The 19,969-nt window shown below is 45.9% G+C and overlaps 3 protein-coding genes across 4 annotated transcripts; all 3 read right to left on the reverse strand.

Annotated features, from left to right (window-relative positions):
- Positions 1 to 1,958: 1,958 nt before the first annotated feature.
- LOC120645740 lies at positions 1,959 to 5,808 on the reverse strand (the record flags this gene model as incomplete). Its single annotated transcript, XM_039922491.1, has 5 exons — positions 1,959 to 2,156; positions 4,505 to 4,661; positions 4,759 to 4,821; positions 5,540 to 5,586; positions 5,677 to 5,808. Coding segments are annotated over 5 exons (597 nt in total), but the record flags the coding sequence as incomplete, so codon positions are not given.
- Positions 5,809 to 10,715: 4,907 nt separating this feature from the next.
- Positions 10,716 to 14,107, reverse strand: LOC120644707. Its single transcript, XM_039921391.1, has 6 exons — positions 13,967 to 14,107; positions 13,425 to 13,868; positions 13,137 to 13,317; positions 12,600 to 12,643; positions 11,889 to 12,221; positions 10,716 to 11,674 (listed from the first exon to the last, which is right to left on the reverse strand). The coding sequence occupies exons 2-6, from the start codon at positions 13,815 to 13,817 to the stop codon at positions 11,021 to 11,023; spliced, it is 1,605 nt and encodes a 534-aa protein (XP_039777325.1). The 5' UTR covers positions 13,818 to 13,868; positions 13,967 to 14,107; the 3' UTR covers positions 10,716 to 11,020.
- A 465-nt stretch (positions 14,108 to 14,572) lies between these two features.
- On the reverse strand, positions 14,573 to 19,014 carry LOC120644711 (E3 ubiquitin-protein ligase RHF2A-like). Of its 2 annotated transcripts, none has more exons than XM_039921393.1 (8): positions 18,733 to 19,014; positions 17,030 to 17,181; positions 16,893 to 16,939; positions 16,113 to 16,175; positions 15,906 to 16,014; positions 15,416 to 15,804; positions 15,233 to 15,334; positions 14,573 to 15,145 (listed from the first exon to the last, which is right to left on the reverse strand). In XM_039921393.1, the coding sequence occupies exons 2-8, from the start codon at positions 17,168 to 17,170 to the stop codon at positions 14,842 to 14,844; spliced, it is 1,155 nt and encodes a 384-aa protein (XP_039777327.1). In that variant the 5' UTR covers positions 17,171 to 17,181; positions 18,733 to 19,014; the 3' UTR covers positions 14,573 to 14,841. The 2 variants fall into 2 exon arrangements, with proteins under 2 accessions (XP_039777327.1, XP_039777329.1); XM_039921395.1 differs by having other exon boundaries at positions 18,728 to 18,898.
- Between the last annotated feature and the right edge of the window lie 955 nt (positions 19,015 to 19,969).

Raw genomic sequence — 19,969 nt, forward strand, 5'->3', positions numbered from 1 at the left:
CTTGAACAGAGTTGGAGAAAACAAAAGGGGCTGGCTGGCTGAGATATGGGCAGTTGGCCTTGAAATGTCCTGCTTCACGGCAGTGGAAACAGGTCCTCACATTGGTCACTTGACTTCCACCAGACTGCTGGGTGCGGAAGGTACTTTGGGTCTTCACAACTGGAGCTGACTGAGCTGGCTTCTGGAGAGAACCGGGGTGCACCTTGAATGAGAAGGCACCCTGGCTCCTCTGACCTGAGTGAACCAGATACTGAGTCCTCTGGAACTTCTCCAACTGCTGGGGCTTTTTTTCTTTCAACCAACGTTTGCACTCACTGAGTTCTACCTTCCTGTTCCTCTCGGTGGTGATAGCCCTGTTGACCATGGCATTGAAGTCACTGTGGGTGGTGACTTCAACCAAGGTCTTGATTTCAGGGTTAAGCCCACCAAGAAAAGCTTCTTGCTTCTTCTCGTCATCATTAATATCCTCTGGTGCATAACGAGACAACTCTGAGAACTTATGAAGATACTCTGTCACAGTCATCCCACCTTGACGAAGCTTTCTGAACTCATCATTCTTGAGCTTCATAACACTGCTGGCAATGTGATTTTCTCTAAAGATCTTGACATAGTCATCCCATACCATCTTGTTAGCATTTTCGTTTATTTCCCTGTAACTCTGCCACCAAGCAAGGGTTGGTCCCCTTAACTGCTGTACTGCGAGCAAAACCTTGTCTCTATCATCTGCATGGACTACTTCAAGCTTCATTTCAATCTCTCGCAGCCAATCATCTGCCTCAATTGGGTTATCAGATCCTCCAAACTTAGGTGGCTGCAAGCGGTTGAAATCTGCAATTCTGCTGCCATTGCCATTAGGATGTACTGCAGGTCTATGGTTGCCAAGATTGCCTTGAGCTTGAGCTGTGAGAGTGGTCACAAGAACTTGAAGGAGTTGGTTCTGCTGCTGCAATATGGCTGCCAGATCAATGGGTGCTGGGGCACGGGGAGGTGGCGGCGGTAGGTGTCCATTTTCGGGTGCTTCTGGGGCTACATTCAGAGGGGTTTGGTTTCTCGGGTTGGCCTCGTCACTGTCTTCCTGAGCATGGAGTCCCTGGACTCGGCTCGAACGACGAGACATCTACGGTCAAGGAGGGCAAGATTAGGTGACTCCCCTAGTATATTGCTGGGGTGGATTTGTATATATAAAATATTTTGTACCGCACAATGCACACAAGCAAATCATTCAAGCCTCACACAAGCATTCATTCAAACAAGCAGGGATACATAGCACAACGGATTACAATAACGCGGCTCGACTTTTAAGGGTCGACCAGAACAACTTGACTACTGGACCCTACGACACGGTCTTCAGGGTCTCGGTCTTCAACTTCACGGGGTGACACGGGAGGTGTGGGTGGCACCGATTCACCAATCCTCCTGCGTGGTTGGGACAAGGAATACAGCGGAATTCCCTCCAGGATTGGCGGCTCAGCAGCAGTCCTGGGATGGCGTTCTTTGCGCTTGACACGGTCCACTAGGTAGACTCCCCTAAGGAGCTGACTATGGCGGTCTGCTTGCTCCCTAAGGTTCTCTTCGGCTGCAGCAAGGCGGCTTTCAGCTTCAGCTGCTCGGGCTTCTGCCTGAGCTAAGGTCAGCTTAGTCTTACGCCAACAGGACTCCGCTCTCTCAGCACGTTGGATGAGGTCTTTCACACGCTGGTGCAGTTGGTCGCACAAATCGTCAAGGCTAAGCAAATAGGCAGACATAGCGACAACTGTGGGGTCCTTCTCGGTTCCTGCGGTGCTCTCCAAGTTGCGGATCCTCGCCGCCCAAGTAGAACGGTTACGATCCAGTGGGGAAAAGTACTTCATGGGGGTAGAACCCAAGTGCCATTCAAACATCTGGCACATGTACCGCAATGCCTTGCGAGCTGCAAGTGGAATAGTGTCAGGCATACGGGCTCCAGTGGCGGTGACGCTTCATGGTTGCATCTCCAAGTACTTGTCACTGGCGCCAATCTGGATGGTGACCTCACAGCTTTCGGTGCCATGCTCCATGAACTCACGACCGATGTACTCCGGACGTTCCGGAATACCAAGTCGCACAGTGGCAGCATAAAGCACCTTGGGGAATCCATCTTCGTTGATGCAGTAGGTGGTGGTCCAGTCATCAGCCATCTGATTTACAAGGGTAGGGTTAGCATAACAACGATAAAGTTTAAGGAGTAATAGGGTTTCAAGGATTGACCATCCTAGGGCTCCTACGGTCATCGTTCACTACCGGTTCGTGTCCTACAGCCAAGCATGGCTCTGATACCACCTGAAGCGCCCCGACCCCAAAGATCGATGCTAAACCATGTATTAATAACCGAAGCAAGTCTCCGGTACAATACCTGTCCAAACCGAGGACACGGGCCATTCGAATGGATTGTACACTCTGCAGAGGTTGTACGCTTTACCCACATGCACTTCACTGTCCAGAGACGGCTCCGTCATAGCCGACACCCAGCCGTGGCTCAACCCCGATTAATCGCCCACAAACCCCCGGGGTCTTGACCAATCAGGATCACCCCAAGATATATCCACCCCGGACGACTACCAGGTTAGCCAGTGGGATTAGACTAAGGTTTGCACATACAAAATCATGTGGTCGTACTGAAATTAGGTTAGGTGAGATGGCACCACAACACACGATCCTTAAGGTTCATCAGGGCAGTCAACAACCATAACTAACCAAACCCGAGGTGTCACCATGACAAAGCTCGGTCGCAAGTCTAACACCACGGTAGCGCATGCTCCAACAAATTCCACACTGCCTTGGTCTCATTCCCATTCCAGTTTCATCAATTAACAAGGTCTAATAATATGTCAGTCTGACAGTAAATCGATATGCAATATGGCTTCAGTCAATGGTTTCTCTCAATCCCTCAGTGTATCGTCTCATGCAATCCCTAAGTCTAGCAAATTTTATATTTAACCTTACTTGGGATCAATCATAGTCAACGTAAGGGATCGATGAGACTTGCCTTCGCTTTCGTACGCGGTGGCGGTGGCGGTTTCCTGATCTCCCGGCTCCTCTGGTTTCTCCTCTGGAATCGGTTCTACTTCGTCATATGCGGCGGAAACAACACAACCGACGAACAACATAAGCAAGCATAAACATAAAATAAAATGAGCTCGAATCGGAAACAATTTAAGATATGGGGATAGGAATAATATTTTTGGGAGATTTTCTAATGGTATGGCCGAAATTATAATAGAAATGGCATGGTAAAGTTTCAAGTCGATCGGAGGATTTTTGGCGCATGAAATGATAGGTCAGAGAGGGGTTCAGAGAGGCGCATGAAAGGACTTGATTATAATATTTGAAAATGTTCTGACTATTCTGGAAAGGGGCAGGGGCCTATGTGTTATTGTTTTTTATGGTGGGGTGGTTAGTTTTTAAATAGGAAGATCTGGGAGGCCTTATTTGGAAAAGGACATAAATGGAGGAAGGACTCTTAAAAGAAAAGAAGGGAAGGGTTTTGGGCAAAACCGCCCTCTTCTTCTACCTCCCGACCAGAACACGACGCGGAACAGAGGTGGGGTAGGGGGGCGCTGGCGGCCCTGGGATCCGGCGTCCCAGGCCACGGCGGCGGCCGGGAAGAGGGGGAAACGGAAGAGTGGAGCCAAGGGGGTCCGATTCCCCTACTTGCCCCGAGCAGAGGTGGCTTGTGGAGATGGGGCAACGAGGGCCGGCTGCAATGGCTATGGCGGCGGCGCAACGAGGCTGGGGAGTGGGCTCGCGATGGCTGAGGGGGTCGTGGTGGGGGAGAGCTGCGATGGGGGGGGGGGCTATTTATAGGCGAGGTAAGGCGGAGGAGGAGGGGACACGGTGGCTGGCCGGTGTCCTGGAGCGCGGTGTCGTGGCATGGAGATGGCCGGTGAGGTGACAAGGCGCGCAGAGGTGGGCGGTGGTGTGCAGCGCAGGTGGGGAGGGGCTGCAACCAGGGAGCACCGCGCGGCGGCGTGCTGTACAGCTCTGCTGCTGCTTGTGCTCGTGCGCTCGCGTCGAGGCGGCATAGTGCGACTAGCCTGGTCGGGCAGGAGCAGGCGGCACGGCGAGCATCCCGGGCACGCGGAGCGTGTGGGTACGGGCGCGCGGGTAGGGCGAGCATGCGCACGGGGCGGCTCAGGGACGTGCGCGCGCGGGGCCAGGAAACAGGGGAGAAGGAAGGGGAAAGAAGAAAGGAGAAAAAGGAAAAGAAGAAAAGAAAAGGAAAAGGAAAAAAAAGAGGAGGAGAGAAAAACAGAGGAAAAAGAAAAGAGGGGCGCGGCGGGCGGTCGCGCGTGGCCGAGCGGCGCGGGATGGGACGGCGGCGAGGAAAGAGAGAGAGAGAGCGAGGTTCGGTCGGCGGAAAAGGGAGAAGAAAAGGTGGAACGATGATTATTAGGACGGCGAAAATTTTCTAGTCAGGGTTAAATGAGCTCAATGATGAAAAAGCTATCTCACTAATCAGGAAAAAACTAAAAAAATAACACTTAACCGGTAAGGCTAAAAGAAACGTATCATTAAGTAGTTTCGTAAAACGTACATGCTGCAGCTCAAAATCCCCAAGAGCAGGATGATGGAATATAGTTGTGTTTCGAGTTTGATTGGTTCTTATGTTCTTCTCGCATTCTACTGCCTCAAGCAGCTCCTGGCTGAGACATCAGCCATGTTAAAAATTAGCCATAAGTAACTAGCCTGAGAGGACCAAAATGGCAAGCATCATATTTGCATAGCCAAGAATTAACTTGCCTGGTAGGATCCTTCATACTAATTGGCTGCCAACACATTGGGCACTGTGAACTTCTCTGACACCTATAAAAAAATCCCAATCATTAGTGAAAAATATTTTGAACAGAGAACAAAAGGGAAAAAAGGTTCAGGGTCTGGCATGCATCCTGCCCGCATGGCTAAATTCCACTGTCCTTACACATGTAAAAATGTTTTTTTACACAAAGGAAAAGACTGAATTCTAATTTATACCAATACCATATGACTCTAGCAGCATTGACAGAACCGGATACAAAAAAAGGGATGACACACCCACCACACCTGATAAATTTTGTTTACAACATCCACAAATTCAGCATGAGAAGTGTTTCTTGAGAACACAATGTTATCCCTAATTTTCCCCAGTTGCAAGATAGTACAGTTAATAAAAGACCAGTTTCCCCGAGTTCAGGAAGTTGTCTACTAGAAAGATGACGAACACTGAATTTAGGGAACTAAATTTTCACATGCAAAGCCGACCATACTAAACAACTTGTCCAATGTTTCCAGTCAGAATCATCTGTAAACTCTGAATAAAGGTAATAGATATGGTCAACCAAACCAGTAAACCATAGCATGCAGTTGGAAAGGCAGACATGAAGATTTCAAATGTTCCAAATGCTGCCCTTACTGATAACCACTAACTCATGAGCCCAGATGAACTAGTTATGGTTCATGTGCATAGCAGAAATATACATATACAAATTCATAATATTTAGTATTTAGAATGTAAATAATATTTAGAATATATGCTAGTACATACCATTCCAGAATGCATTGGAGATGGAACTCATGTTTGCAGCTGGTCAACTAGAAAAAAGGAAGAAGCAAAAATAAGAAATAGTTGCAAAAAATGTCATCTATATGCAAATTGGTGCATCTAATGAAATGGCAACTTACTGCAGAAGGGTCACTCTCACAGAAAGCCTCAAGGCAAATGCTACATGCATCTGCTGAATACGTTTGTGCTAGGAGTTGGCTTGCAAATTTGTTGTGCTGTTGCTTATATGACACTGATGATTTTGGAGAAAGTCAGTGATGTGGACTGTAGGTCATTACGGTTTTCGGATTTATCTGTTTTTTTTTTGTTCATGATGAAATGTTAGCTTCTGTTATTACTTTTAGAATAAATCCAGGACTTTTATTTTCTATACCTTTTATGGGGAACATAGCTCAATTTTATAGGATTTTTTTGTTACTTTTGACCGTGATTGTCCACTTTTACAAGCTGCATTTGTGCTTTGCGGTTCTTGTGAGGTAGCAGATCTATGTCAACTTATAGTATACAGTTAATTGCTTAACTATAATGCTTTTTTAGTATAGTTATATAGTATTCTTGATAGTCTCCTGAAAACACAGAAAACCAGGCTGATTTTCCATAATAAGATTTTTTTTAGGAAGGTAGGCATGCCACTTTTGCCTACCCCTTGTACAGGTTCCTGTACAGCTATGCTATCATTTGCAATAGCTGCAGCCTTTGCACTTAAAACACATCTAGCATTCTCAAGGTTTCTAATCATATACACACTTTCTCAACTAGAGAATCATCAGAAAGAACAGAAAAAGAATTGTATTATTGGAGGGGATTTTGGGGGTGGTGTTCCTTCCAGGTTGCGCTTCTTAGAATAGAAAGAGTCCTAGTCTTTTGCGTTCTTATTCCTGTCTCGCATGTTCTGTTTCCAGAGTCCTGGACTGCTTTTCCTATCTTGAACATCTGAACTTGCTGTATCAAACTCGGTTTCTGTTATTCGGTTAATGGAAAAGGGCTCTGATTCATCATCTGATTGTTTTCATATCCCGCTTTATTTTTCTAATTCAGTGATTTTTAACTTATTTTCCTTTTCTGTAGGATGGAGCAATCCCCACCTCCCATTCAGTATGTGAAAGCGGAGAACCCACCAGGGGTTCAGCCTATTTTTGTGGACCTGACAGTGACTGTGGGTGCTAATCCCCAGAATCCAGTAGAAGAAGTGGGGTGGTGTTGAGGGATTGGTTTGCAGATCACAGATGGAGAGAGGAAATTATGGGATCAGGCTACATAGGGGAATATGCTAATCTAGGTCCCAATCAACTGTTGGAGCTACAGACGAATGTCTTTACTCCAAGGAGATGGCTCAGACTAAGAATTGAGTCCTATGGAACCCAAGATTGGATGGGCCTTGTCCTCAGAGGCGATAACTGCTACGCTAAAGGGTTCTTTAACCAGTTTGGACAATGCCAACTGACAGAACGTCAAAGGAAGGATGATCCACGTGTTAGGGTGAAATACCTACCTGAGGAGGATTACCCACATCTGAATGAAGACTGGGAGCTTCATTACAGTTCGTTTCTGAATTGCTCCCAAGCAGAACTTTTACAAACCATGCAAAATCTGCTTCAGCCAGAAGTCTTTGTGCCTGAAACTATCGCATTTCTATCAAACTTTAACCCCTTCATGGTAGAAGAGAACGTCGAAGCCCAAGCCCAAGGAAAGGAAAGATTGGGCGGCTTTGTTTTCCGGTTCATTGAGTTCCTCCGGATGCGACTGGATTTGAATGATGAGAATTTGATTAGGAAAGTACAAGGGTGGAAGCCATTGTCCACTGCACTGAAAAAATGGAAAAGGGGAGGGTACCAGGTCTGGAATCCAAATAATATAGTGAGAAACATGGGGCTGGAGTCCTTACCTCTGGCATTGAACACTTGCTGTCTTGTTCTGAATGACGGCGAGAAATTTCCAGACGTTGGCGCAAAACAATCAAGTGCGACCAAAATGTCTGATGATTCATCTAGTTCTAAGGATGGAACAGGGGCAGGCTCAAGTGGTGGTGGAAAGGAATCTGTTGGCAATGATCAAAATGAGCAATTTGCATCCAGGGGAAGGCAAGGCCCAAGTGGGGGTGGAAAGGAATTTGGTGGCAGTGATCAAAATGAACAAGGATCAACTGAAAGCACAAATATTCCTCGTGGACAGCGGATGGTCCAGCTGCTCGGAGTGCGTGCTAATTTCACAATCCAAGGCATCAACCTTTATGATTCCTCTAAAGGACAGAGTATTTATGAACGATCATGTGGTGCAGAGGGTGAGGATGAGGTTGGGATGGCTGGTATCGCTGACTTGGACTTACATGGACCTTCCAAAACCATCAGTGGTGAAGATCTTATTGGTGCTGAAATTTTTTATCCAGCCTCCTAGCAGTCCAAGAGGTCTAGAGGAAGCGAAAAGGCTGTCAGTACTGAGCTAGATGCTATGAGAGTTCAGTGGCCGCTTCACGACAGTGGGGAAGAACACAAATGTCTCGTTTTCCGTAAAAGCCACTGCCAGGTGATGTAGATTTCATGTGTAGTAATTGAAAATGCAATTCAGGCTGAGATTCTGGTTAAGCTTTTGTTGGGTGAAATACTTGCTCAAGACTATATGGTCTGTGGAACCATCAAGGCCTCGTCGTCTGACTACAGAGGCAAGTATGTGACTCTTTTCGGCGAGAGAAGCTTGGGCATACGTTCCTGTAGATGGACTTGCTTACCGATGGCAGTTCCTGTTGTGTGTTTCTCTCACGGTGTGGAATTAGGACTTGCCATTGATGTGAATCTGAAAGTTACAAAACCATCTGATCCAACCTATCTCATGGAAATGGCTTTTGGTCTCAGATTCAGTGGTGAAGGAGAAGTAAATGTCAAGTTTGGTGATTTTGAGTTTACAGTTGTTCTAAGAATGCCCCCAAATCCATACCACGAGGATTTACTCCAGGTGAGGTTATAACTCCCAGGTAGTTATCAATTATGTTGTTTAAGGTGCTGCCACAAGTTATGTGCATTTATTGACCATGATTAATTCTGACAAAAGATTATTCCAAAAAAAATCTGACAAAAGATAATCTACAAAAAAGAGGTTGGCAAGGTGACAATAATGTTTTGTGGCATGGAGACAATTGACCATTTGATGTTTCACTGTCCTCTAGCCAAGTTGGTATGGGGGCATTGTGATCTGGGCATTGGATCTAAAAAATGCCCCTGAAAATTGCCAAGACATGTTGCGGGATGGCTTAATAGAAACTTGTTAATTGTAGGAGTAGCAGCCATTTGTTGGTCGTTATGGAAGACAAGGAATCAAGCTTGCTTCCAAAATAAGATTATTTCTGACCCAAATGCAGTAAGATATATGCTTTGTTCATGGCTTACTACTGGTCTCTTTTGCAGCAGGACGAGGAGGCAAATAGGATCAATTAAGGAGCGGCGAGATTGTGCAAGGTGGTGAAGGACTTTGGAAAGCTGGCGATGAATTGGGTGCCTTTGAGAAGATGTATTGGTGATGGACGAGGAAGTTAGTAGAGAAGGCTTTTTCTGGGCTGACTGTAGCTGATGTAGGGAGTGCGAGCTCCAGGTAGCTAGTCTTAGCTTAAATGGTAGATGCATGTCTGTGTCAGCGGCAAAATTCAAATGAGTGATACTCTGTTTTTTTTTTGGCCGAGTTAGGGTGGGAGGGGCCCATATCTCTGGTGCCTTGTGCTGCCGGAACACTTGTAATGATCACGGTTTTTTTATTGAAACCCGAGGGCAATTCCTCTTTTTGAAAAAAAAAAATTGGCCATGGCTACTAGTAATACAATTGAGCTGCTTTTTCCAGGGCTATGGCTAATGCATTGGAAGATTTCCAGATGCAATACAATTCTTCCCGGACTATCTAGTGTGGACCATGCTGTTTCTGACACCGTCATGCATAGACTATCTGGGACCATTCTTTTATTGTTACACAATGACTTCATGATGTCCATTGCTACAACCATGGCTGTTGTGCGCCTCTGGTTGGCTTGGTTCAGTCTGCTGCTGATTTAAGGTGTCTTCGCCCGTGAAGATGCCTAGTCTTCCTTATTATATATTTTGGTTTATGATGCGATTAATAAGATGATGTTTTATACTGGTCAAAATCGTCTTCCTTCGTGTCCAGGTTTAACATGATTTTTTCTAAGGTAGGCATAATCTGAAAAGAACAAAGGAAAAAGACTGAATGAGTTCGGTTTGAATAGTGTAACACTGAATAATGTCTGAAATCCAAAGTATGCCAATGCTGCCATTTGGGAGCAGAAGATGAATAAGGATTAAAGGAGACAGGGATATTTGCTCAAACTCTCATTTCGTTCACACAGATTTGGCTGAAAATTTGACTGAATTTGTGGAGTCCACAGAGCTGCTCCAACTGCATCTTGCCATCACGCTCGCATTTTCCATCCCCGCAACCCAGCTGGCAGCTTGGCAGAGCTGCCTCTCCCCCGACCAAACTATCGCTCCGCATCGCCGCCAGCCACCGGAGCCCCACCAAGCAGGATGCCTGATGCACCAATGGACGATCTCGTGGAGGAGGGTCCTCCTCGTCCCGCCCAATGATCCCGCGCAGCATATTTTGTCTCGGCATCGAGACCACCGATCACATGCACCTAGCAAATGTTAAGTTCAAACAATGTTCAGACTTCCGAACTCTCAGACTGTTCTTGAATAACCACGCATTAGTGTATCTGAACTGTCCATGTTCTCGAGTATGTCTTTCCCTGCGCCTCAACAAAAGTTGTTTGCTGCAGATAAGCAGATTTGCCAGTGCGAATCTTGAAGTGTTCAAAGCATGGACTGAGCACCTTTTAAGCTCTGAAAGATCATGGGAACGTCAACTTGGACCATTGGATACCAAATTCATGAGCATTCACACTCTATGTTCCTGTGTTCACCTGTCCATCATGTCACAGTAGCTTCAACAGGACAACTTCTCTCTGCTGAGTACAGTAGTCGAAACGATGGCCAGCACTCGTATCAGTTCATCAATGTAAAGATTCAGAGCATGTTCCTGGAAAATATCAAATTCTTTGAACTGTGGGAAATTTAACGTTCTAGTATCCTATCATATTTCGCCCTATGAAAGTCAGGTCAGGTAGCACTCCATGCTGATGGCTTCTTGGCCGTCGTGCTCATTTCATCTATAAATTGTATGCTGATTGGTCACACAACATTAACAAGACCTAGTGCCAAAACCCTTCAAAAATTTAATTTGCAGCCACAGAATCTTCATGCTATATTTTGATACCTACTCACCGAACGACACAAATAGTTCAGTTGAAATAAAAACGACAATAGGTAGCATGATTTGGCAAACACGTATGAAGTTACAGATTTTCTGCTGTGACTATAGCGGCACCCCTTCACTTGTTCCATAGTCATCTTCTGATGCTGCAACTACTACAGCACCCCTTTGCATCTCAGCTTGTAGTACGGATGATCAATATTCCGAGTCATATTTTATTTCCACTTGAACTCGATCATCATCGACTTCTCTTTCTTGACTCGTAATTCCACGGGTGAATTCTAGACTGAATTTCAAATTCTTGTCTTCTTCATGGCTCTCACAGGTAGTGATTACTGTCAAGTCCACCTCTATGTGGAATTTGAGCAGCCGACTACATGGCAAGGCAATCTTAGACGGGCTCAGGGGAAGAATGGATGTGGTGCCAGAGGGAAAGGACAAGCACCTCCCTCGATCACAACTGAAGAGGTGAACCCTTTTGTTCCTATAGTCAATGGCATTTGCCTTGATCTTACCATACACAGCACGGCTTCTATAACCGAGGTCTTTGAGCTTCAACCTGACCTCAACACTAGTCTGAACGGCGGTGGGAATCACCAAGTATGTGATCTCCAGATCGCGGCCAGGGCCTGGACTAATGGTTTTTGTGTATCCCTCAATTTCATCATTGTCATCAACATTCCACTGCACTATAATGCGAGGACCAAGGGGCCGTAGACCCCCCTCATCTTCCCTAACAAAATGCCCCTCATCACGGGCTGTAGTGTAATAGAAAATTTCCAAGCCGATGGCACCGTAAGCCATGAGAAGTTCACAGGGTCCAATGGGCACCAAATCGACCATTCCATCCTGCACGTGAAAGCATGAATGTAAAGGGTTTTAATTTATTACAATACATATCAGTATGCGAGAAACATAAAGCTATGGTAGATATAATGTAAGGAGCTAGTATATACTGTTGGAATGTGTGTGTATCAGGCCCATTAGGCCCATGTACTCTTAGACTATATGACCACCCTTCTAGGGTTGGACAATTATCCAAGCAATCAATTCTAGCATATACCTCTTGTACTTCGCCCTCCGAGTGGGCATAGATGCACCGGCCATGTTCCCCGTCGTAGCCATTGATTGCGCAGATAGGGAAGTTTGCAGAAATGGCCAAAAATTGCACCACACGGTGGCCGTCTTGCCAATCATCAATATCTGCTGAGGACTCAGGGCCACTACTGCCATCTTTAGGGTCATCTCCATGATCCTCCCTGAGAGCTGTGACATCATCTTCGCATCTTCCACCATCCTCATTGGCAGCAAGAACCGATCCATCAAACTTCTTCAGGTTGGTTCCATACATGTTGTTCCAATCCCATACTTTACCCATCAGCTGATTCACGCCGTCCTTCCAGCGAGAAAAAAAGAGAGATTAGCAAATAAGATGTCATATAGGATGCCATCAATCACTGAAAAGTATTTTGCGACTGGCAGTAGTTAGCAATTAGAACAAGCATTCGATGATATTCCACTAAAAAGAACTCCTGAATATGCAACAGAAATGATATAACAGAAGCATTTGCAATATGCTTCTTTAAAAACATTGTACATGTGCATTTATTAGACAATGCTATCAACCAGGCAACCAAATGCATCTTGAACATAAATCCAATACATAGCGTCAGTGCTAAAAGTAGCAGAAGTATGCAGCACAATATAATTCACATTAACACATACTTTTGTGTTTGTCAATGTGCACTATGTGACTAAGAAGTAAGAACTATACCTCTTTATTGCTGTCATTTCGATTTGTGCCATTGCGAGAAGAATCTGTAGGGAGCATGACCTAGTTAGAAGTTGTGCCATTCCAGAAATTGAATACTCCCTCCAGGTTCCAATTAATTGTCGTTTTGGATATCGACACAGTCTTCAAGACATAACTTTGACCAATGTTTTTTATTAAAATATAAAATATATCCTAACAAATTTATACTTTTATGAAAGTACTTTCTAAGACAAATCAATCCATATGATTTTCAAGATTCAAAACTAAATAATATAAAAATTATTTGCAGTCAAAGTTTTAAAAGTTTGACTTTTACCTTTTCTAAAACGACAATTAATTGGGACTTGGAGGGAGTATGCTCATAGTTGTGATACGGGAAAAAAAGTTAATATCTAGCCCTAGCATTCACCTATAAAACTAAGAACTCATGTTTTCAATTCACTTTAACTTCTCAATCTAGGGGGGTGGGGTGTAGGTGAGCAGATCAATCTCGCGCTAGGGACAACGAGAATCGAATCGAAGTAACAGAACGCGGACATGGCAGGGTAGAAGAAATAGGACTTGAACTGGGAGTGGTCTTCTGTTTCTTCTGGGACGACGGTTTCTGAGACCTGTCGATCCACTTCTGATGGGTTCTCAGGATGTTCCAGCAATGCAGGAACTGAAACGGCTTGTTGTTCTGATCTTCGGCCTTGTACAGAGCAAGTGCCTGCATAATCTGTGAAGCCAAAACGAATGTCATATAAACATTCCACTATTCCAGACTCCATATCATATTACCATGTGACAAAACCAAACTAAGGAAATTCAGAATTTCAGACTCACCTCGTCCTGGGTTATCACCCCATCCTGGCCGGCGCCGTCGACCCGCGCCAGGCACCTCTCGAACCTGCCGACGCTGTCCTGGATGGTGGACCAGCGGTGCGTGATGGAGTTCTGGTTGCGGCCGGACTGGACCCCGCCGCGGGCGTGGTAGCGGTCGTGGATCCTCCTCCAGTAGGCGGCGCGCTCGCCGCCCTGGGCCGGGTCCACGCCGACGCCGACGCCCAGCCACGCCCGCACCAGCGCCTCGTCCTCCGCCGTGCTGAAGTTCTTCGACCACTTCTGGTTCGGCCGCGACACGCGACCGGCCGCCGGATGCTGCTCGGGCGCGGTGGCCGCCAGCTCGCCGCCGCCCCAGTCCGCCGAGCTGCTTCCCAAGTTGTAGTCTTCGTCCATGGCTCCTGCGCATTCGACAAACCGATGCGATGGGATTTCTGTCCGAGCTACCTATGCAATCGGGAAAAAAAACGAGAAGAAATTTTGGTCTACACAGGAACTCGATCAACCGATCTCTACGGAGCTAGTGCAGAGGACGAACGGTTTACCTTGGCCTGCCGCCGCGGAGGGAACCGCGGGCGGAGGCGGGGCGGCCCGCCGGTCGGTGCGGCGGGCGCCGCATTGGAACCCTTAATTTTAGCAATTGGGAACCATACAGAGGAAGGTGTTTGCCTGTTCGGGCTTCGGAGCGTTTGCAAGACTTCATCGTATTTCGTGTAAATGTAAACTAGAATTCTGCGGTTTCGTTGCGAATGCATCTCAAACACATGTATCTCATCGCATCAGGTTTGGTAGTTTGATTCGTCATCAAGGAACTATGGGGCACCATCCAAAAAAAAAATGAGCGCCTTTGGTGATAGTAGGCGGTTGATTTGCAAACGGTGAGAATTCGTCAGATGCGAGCTCCAATTTCAGCGTCATCTTTTGCACATTCACACAAAGTTCGCCGCTTTTGTACAAGTTAAGTTAGAACAGGGCTTAAACCTCGAGATTTGCAACAAAGCATACCAAGATACTATGAGGCTATTCACGTATCTCGTACCACGCTTAAACTCCAAAATAAGCTTTTGGATGATTTTCCTTTGTTTACAATTGTTTGACGACCTTCCCAAGAGATGCACCCATCTTTGCAATGCTCAGGTCTATACAGCTAGTTCTCTTTCTTTCTTTTTTTAAAATATAGCTAGTTCTCCCCGAAAGGGGAAAGCAACAATAATACGTTTATGTTATATACACGCACAAAAAAGTCAAAACATGCATGATCTTTGTACACCAAAAGCATTGGTTCAGCCACGCAGAGAGCACAAACAGAAAACAAACAGGAAAACTGTGGTACAGAATCTGTATAACAGCATCAAGCTTTGCTGTTCCAATCATATTTATTATAGGGACCCAAATACTATGAAGATAACATATCCGTTATTTATACCGATAAACAACTGTTGCTTGCACTTGTAGATGTAGAAGTACTAGAAGCAGCGTTGCTCTCTGGAGCCCTTTCATTGCTTGACTCTGTAGGAGGAGGAACTTCAGATGTGGATGCTGTTGGGCTATCACCTGTTCTGCTACTTCCTCTAGTTTCCAGGCGCTCCATCATCCTTGACACAGAGGCAATTCCAGCATTAACTTCTCTTCTTACTTCAGAACCAAGATCCGCCACAGATGAGTTGCGCGAAAAGAGTCTCTCCTTCCACCCTCGAGTACTCTTCGTAATAGATTCTTTGTACCTGAATTAAACATAAACAGCTTTAAACCCATTATGCTGGAAGGCTTAGGGAAAAAATATATATACATAAAATTCAAAATATCCATACTTCATCGAGACAGCATTCAGGCGAGACTTCAGAGAGTCTGAGAAAGACTGAACATCCGACGGTCCAGCCCTGTCTGGAGTTGACTGCCCAGTGGAGTGTCTCCTGTTACATAATAATCATCATTTAGTTAGATCACTGTAAAAACTAACATGAGAATGCAGTTTTTGAATATAGACACAGTACCTGTTAAAAAACCTAGGACTTGATACAGGAGTGCTATTTCCAGAAGAAACGACAGCATCCTGTTCAGCATCATAGGTAAGCATCCCAGGGCTTTGGTTACCAGCGTCTCCAATGCGAATAGCTCGTGGAGATGACTCACTAGCTCTAGGGTTAACAGGATTTGAATCATAGTCCCCCTCCACATGAGCAGAAGAGGAAGAAATTGTGCCGGTAGAAGGTGAATTTGGATGAGCAGAGAAAACTAGGAACTGTGGGCGACCATGAGAGCCAGAACGGCCCCTGTGCCCCTCCCTTCTTCCAAGATGGTGTGCCCTTCCCATTGCAGCGGCAGCCGCTAGATGCTGTAGTATACGCTCTTCAAGCTCAGCATCATTACCAACAACAGGTAACTGCACAGGTATATCTCACTAATCAGGAAAAAACTAAAAAAATAACACTTAACCGGTAAGGCTAAAAGAAACGTATCATTAAGTAGTTTCATAAAACGTACATGCTGCAGCTCAAAATCCCCAAGAGCAGGATGATGGAATATAGTTGTGTTTCGAGTTTGATTGGTTCTTATGTTCCTCTCGCGTTCTACTGCCTCAAGCAGCTCCTGGCTGAGACATCAGCCATGTTAAAAATTAGCCAATAAGTAACTAGCCTGAGAGGACCAAAATGGCAAGCATCATATTTGCATAGCCAAGAATTAACTTGCCTGGTAGGATCCTTCATACTAATTGGCTGCCAACACATTGGGCACTGTGAACTTCTCTGACACCTATAAAAAATCCCAATCATTAGTGAAAAATATTTTGAACAGAGAACAAAAGGGAAAAAAGGTTCAGGGTCTGGCATGCATCCTGCCCGCATGGCTAAATTCCACTGTCCTTACACATGTAAAAATGTTATTTTACACTAAGGAAAAGACTGAATTCTAATTTATACCAATACCATATGACTCTAGCAGCATTGACAGAACCGGATACAAAAAAAGGGATGACACACCCACCACACCTGATAAATTTTGTTTACAACATCCACAAATTCAGCATGAGAAGTGTTTCTTGAGAACACAATGTTATCCCTAATTTTCCCCAGTTGCAAGATAGTACAGTTAATAAAAGACCAGTTTCCCCGAGTTCAGGAAGTTGTCTACTAGAAAGATGACGAAATCTGAATTTAGGGAACTAAATTTTCACATGCAAAGCCGACCATACTAAACAACTTGTCCAATGTTTCCAGTCAGAATCATCTGTAAACTCTGAATAAAGGTAATAGATATGGTCAACCAAACCAGTAAACCATAGCATGCAGTTGGAAAGGCAGACATGAAGATTTCAAATGTTCCAAATGCTGCCCTTACTGATAACCACTAACTCATGAGCCCAGATGAACTAGTTATGGTTCATGTGCATAGAAGAAATATACATATACAAATTCATAATATTTAGTATTTAGAATGTAAATAATATTTAGAATATAAGCTAGTACATACCATTCCAGAATGCATTGGAGATGGAACTCATGTTTGCAGCTGGTCAACTAGAAAAAAGGAAGAAGCAAAAATAAGAAATAGTTGCAAAAAATGTCATCTATATGCAAATTGGTGCATCTAATGAAATGGCAACTTACTGCAGAAGGGTCACTCTCACAGAAAGCCTCAAGGCAAATGCTACATGCATCATCGCATGCATCCTGAATGCCGCCCTCTACAAAGGCTGCAGCTGATGTCAAACCCTCCGTCTTAGTTTTGTCATCAGTTCCAGATGCCATTGCAAACAGCCCTGAAATCAAATATCCAAAAAGGGAAAGTTCAGAGTTAACAATTTAAATGCTTATAGCTTACTAATGCGTTGCTGAGTTGAGATGAAAGAAAAATATGTTCAGCTGTTCACCATGCCTTACGAAACCAATAATATCATGATTCCTAACAGGATTCAGTAAATTTGAGATATTCAAAATATATCTTATTACATCTTCTCTGAAACAGCATCCACTGACAAGACACTAATCACACTATGAAAAATGGAGTGCAGTACTAAGAAAATTATCGATCCTCAATACGAAAATAAGATCTACTTTGCAGGGCATAAACATCTTGTCTTTCATTTTCTGTTTTAGTCCAACAGGCTCCACGTCATTACAAGAAAAGCATCAACACAGCCTTGACATATTTATGCAAGCAATACTCTAAAAAGCCTTAGGAGTTAGGACCTCACAAAAATGCACACAGTTTTCAGTGGACCAGTCTAATTATTTGAGTAGCACAATAAACAGAAGGACATAGCCATGGTACCCACAAGCATTCAAGTTGGGCAAGACATGAAAGATAAAAGCTCACTAAGAGAAATGTGTCAGCATAAGGGCCCCTGAAAGCTAGCAGCTGCATAAAAAAGGTAACTTGAGCAATCAAAATTTTAAGTGAAACGCGGAAGATAATTCTATGTCACTGGTACTGACATCTCCGCAACCCTGGTCTATTGCATCTTTTTACTATCACATCTTTGGACCTTACCGAAAATGGAACAGATGTATCTAAAGTCTGGGAGGTACAGGCAATAAAACAGTAGCAAATACTGCATTCTATCAACAGGCATACTGGTGAATTTTGTTGATCCCAGACTCTGCTGCAAAACATGCTGAAAACACAAAACCACACTCCAATTTACACGCATCACTTAAAAGTGACACTAAGCCAGTATACTCGAATCCGCAACATTATCCAGCTACACCCATTTGTACCCATGCGAAGGCCCATTTCTGGACGAGCAACGGCTCAGTGGGCTCTAATTGCCCCAGCTAAGAAGTCGCCCCCATTTCCCCCCACCTCGGCCAAAAATTAAACCCCAACCCGACGCCATAACCTGGACCTGGTCCGCTTCTCCAGGAAAGCATCTGACAATCAGCTCAACACAAGGCCGCTCCCACCCAAATCACAAACCGAACCACGCGTCCACGCCCACATGGCCAAACCAAATCATTCACCCCCAAAAGACCACCACCTAGTAGGAAGCAGAAGGAAGACGCACAAAGAAAAGCTGCCGTACGGAGCGAATTCCCCAAATCGCTCCGGGTTCCCACACTCAGAACCCCAATTCCCGTCGAATGGAAGCTCGCCCATCGCGGCGAGCGCCCCCCGAATCGGCGACGAGGAGCAGGTTCCCCGGAACCAAACCCCAAGTCCCCAACCCGCGGCCCCCCAAATCGACCAGCAGCCCGACCGCAGCGGCTCCAACTCCCCCGGCCCCGAAACAGGCGCCCGCACACCAAACCGCGGCATCGGAGAGAGAGAGAGAGAGGGGGGAGGAGGAGGCGAGCGGGGGATCTGGCCTTACCAGGCGCCGCCGGGACGCCGGCGACTCCGCGCGCCCCCCGATCCGGCTCGGATTCGATGCGTGAGGCGTGGGGGAGCACGAAACCCTAGCCCTCTTTCTCTCTCTCTCTCTCTCCTCTCGCTGCGGTGCGAGGTCTGGACGGGGAGGCGAGAGGCGATGGGGAAGGAACACGAAAAGGGTTGGGGGGAGACGAGCGAGCGAGACGCGTGCCTCGTCTCCACGCGGCCCCCACCGCCCCGCCTGCCCCTCCGGGTGGGCCCCGCGGCACCACCTCCTCCTGTCCACCACCTCACTCCCCCGCCCACCCCCACTTGCTCGAGCGCCCCACAGCCCCGTCACACCGACCCGTGGGCCGCACCCCGTCCCGGGCCCACACGTCGGCGAACCAGGGGTCGGCGAGGCGGCCGTGCTCGACGAGTGGTTGGGTGCGGGAGGGCAGCTGGCTGCTGCTAGCCATCCCCCGCTAGAACCCGGGTTAAAATATCCGACCGGGCAGACGGGCTGATAGCCCGGTGGTGAGGTCGCCCGGATGGGAACCCACCCGCCCGCGTTCGAATCCCATCGGGATTGACCGGGTGCTGCACCGGGGTTTATCCCCAGTCGAGACTGAGCAGTGTGTGTGCGTGTGTTTAGGTGGGTTAGGGAATGAGTTGCTCAGTAGGCGCGTTCCAGACAGCTGGACAGCCTCACCTGCGTTCGAGCGTGCGGTCGGTGTGGGTGCTCATTGTCGAGTCTTATATGATGGGCCAGTGCTCCTGGCATAAGTTCAAAAAAAAAAAAAATATCCGACCGATTAGCGGTAACCACCGGCCACAGGTTCCGGTTTACCGGACCGGTTTGACCGGTTACCGGTAGAAACCGGTTAAATTCAAATTTGAATTCAAATGCCACAGTTCAACCGGTTCGTACCGGTATACCAGCCGGTTTGACTAGTAACTGGTCAAATTCAAATTTTTTTCTTTTTTGTTTAAATTCAAATGACCGCAAAGTATACTAAATAAATGTTTGTATAGCATATTTTAGTCTAAATGAACCCTCCAACCCTTTTTTGTACTACTTTTACATTGTATTTGTATACTTTTGTATGCACGTTTTTTTATTTAACTTCAAATCCCCGCAAATTATACTAAATGAACGAATTTTGAAGAAAATTTGACACCATTAGATTCGTCGCACCTTGAAGTATTTTTAGGAATTTTTTAGAAATTTTTCATTTTTTTAATTCAAATTTAAATTT

The sequence above is a fragment of the Panicum virgatum genome, chromosome 8K (genome assembly GCF_016808335.1).
Source record: "Panicum virgatum strain AP13 chromosome 8K, P.virgatum_v5, whole genome shotgun sequence".
NCBI classification, from domain to species: Eukaryota; Viridiplantae; Streptophyta; class Magnoliopsida; order Poales; family Poaceae; genus Panicum; species Panicum virgatum.

Bases quoted from the DNA above. Each gene is read 5' to 3' on its own strand.
- LOC120644707 (XM_039921391.1), bottom strand. From the start codon at position 13,817: ATGGACGAAGACTACAACTTGGGAAGCAGCTCGGCGGACTGGGGCGGC. The intron at 13,318-13,424 runs GTGAGTCTGAAA...TTGGCTTCACAG, and splicing joins GGGTGATAACCCAGGACGAG to ATTATGCAGGCACTTGCTCT. The intron at 12,222-12,599 runs GTATAGTTCTTA...TCTCGCTGGAAG, and splicing joins GAAATGACAGCAATAAAGAG to GACGGCGTGAATCAGCTGAT.
- LOC120644711 (XM_039921393.1), bottom strand. From the start codon at position 17,170: ATGGCATCTGGAACTGATGACAAAACTAAGACGGAGGGTTTGACATCA. The intron at 16,940-17,029 runs GTAAGTTGCCAT...CCTTTTTTCTAG, and splicing joins GTGAGAGTGACCCTTCTGCA to TTGACCAGCTGCAAACATGA. The intron at 15,146-15,232 runs GTATGGATATTT...TGTTTAATTCAG, and splicing joins CTGAATGCTGTCTCGATGAA to GTACAAAGAATCTATTACGA.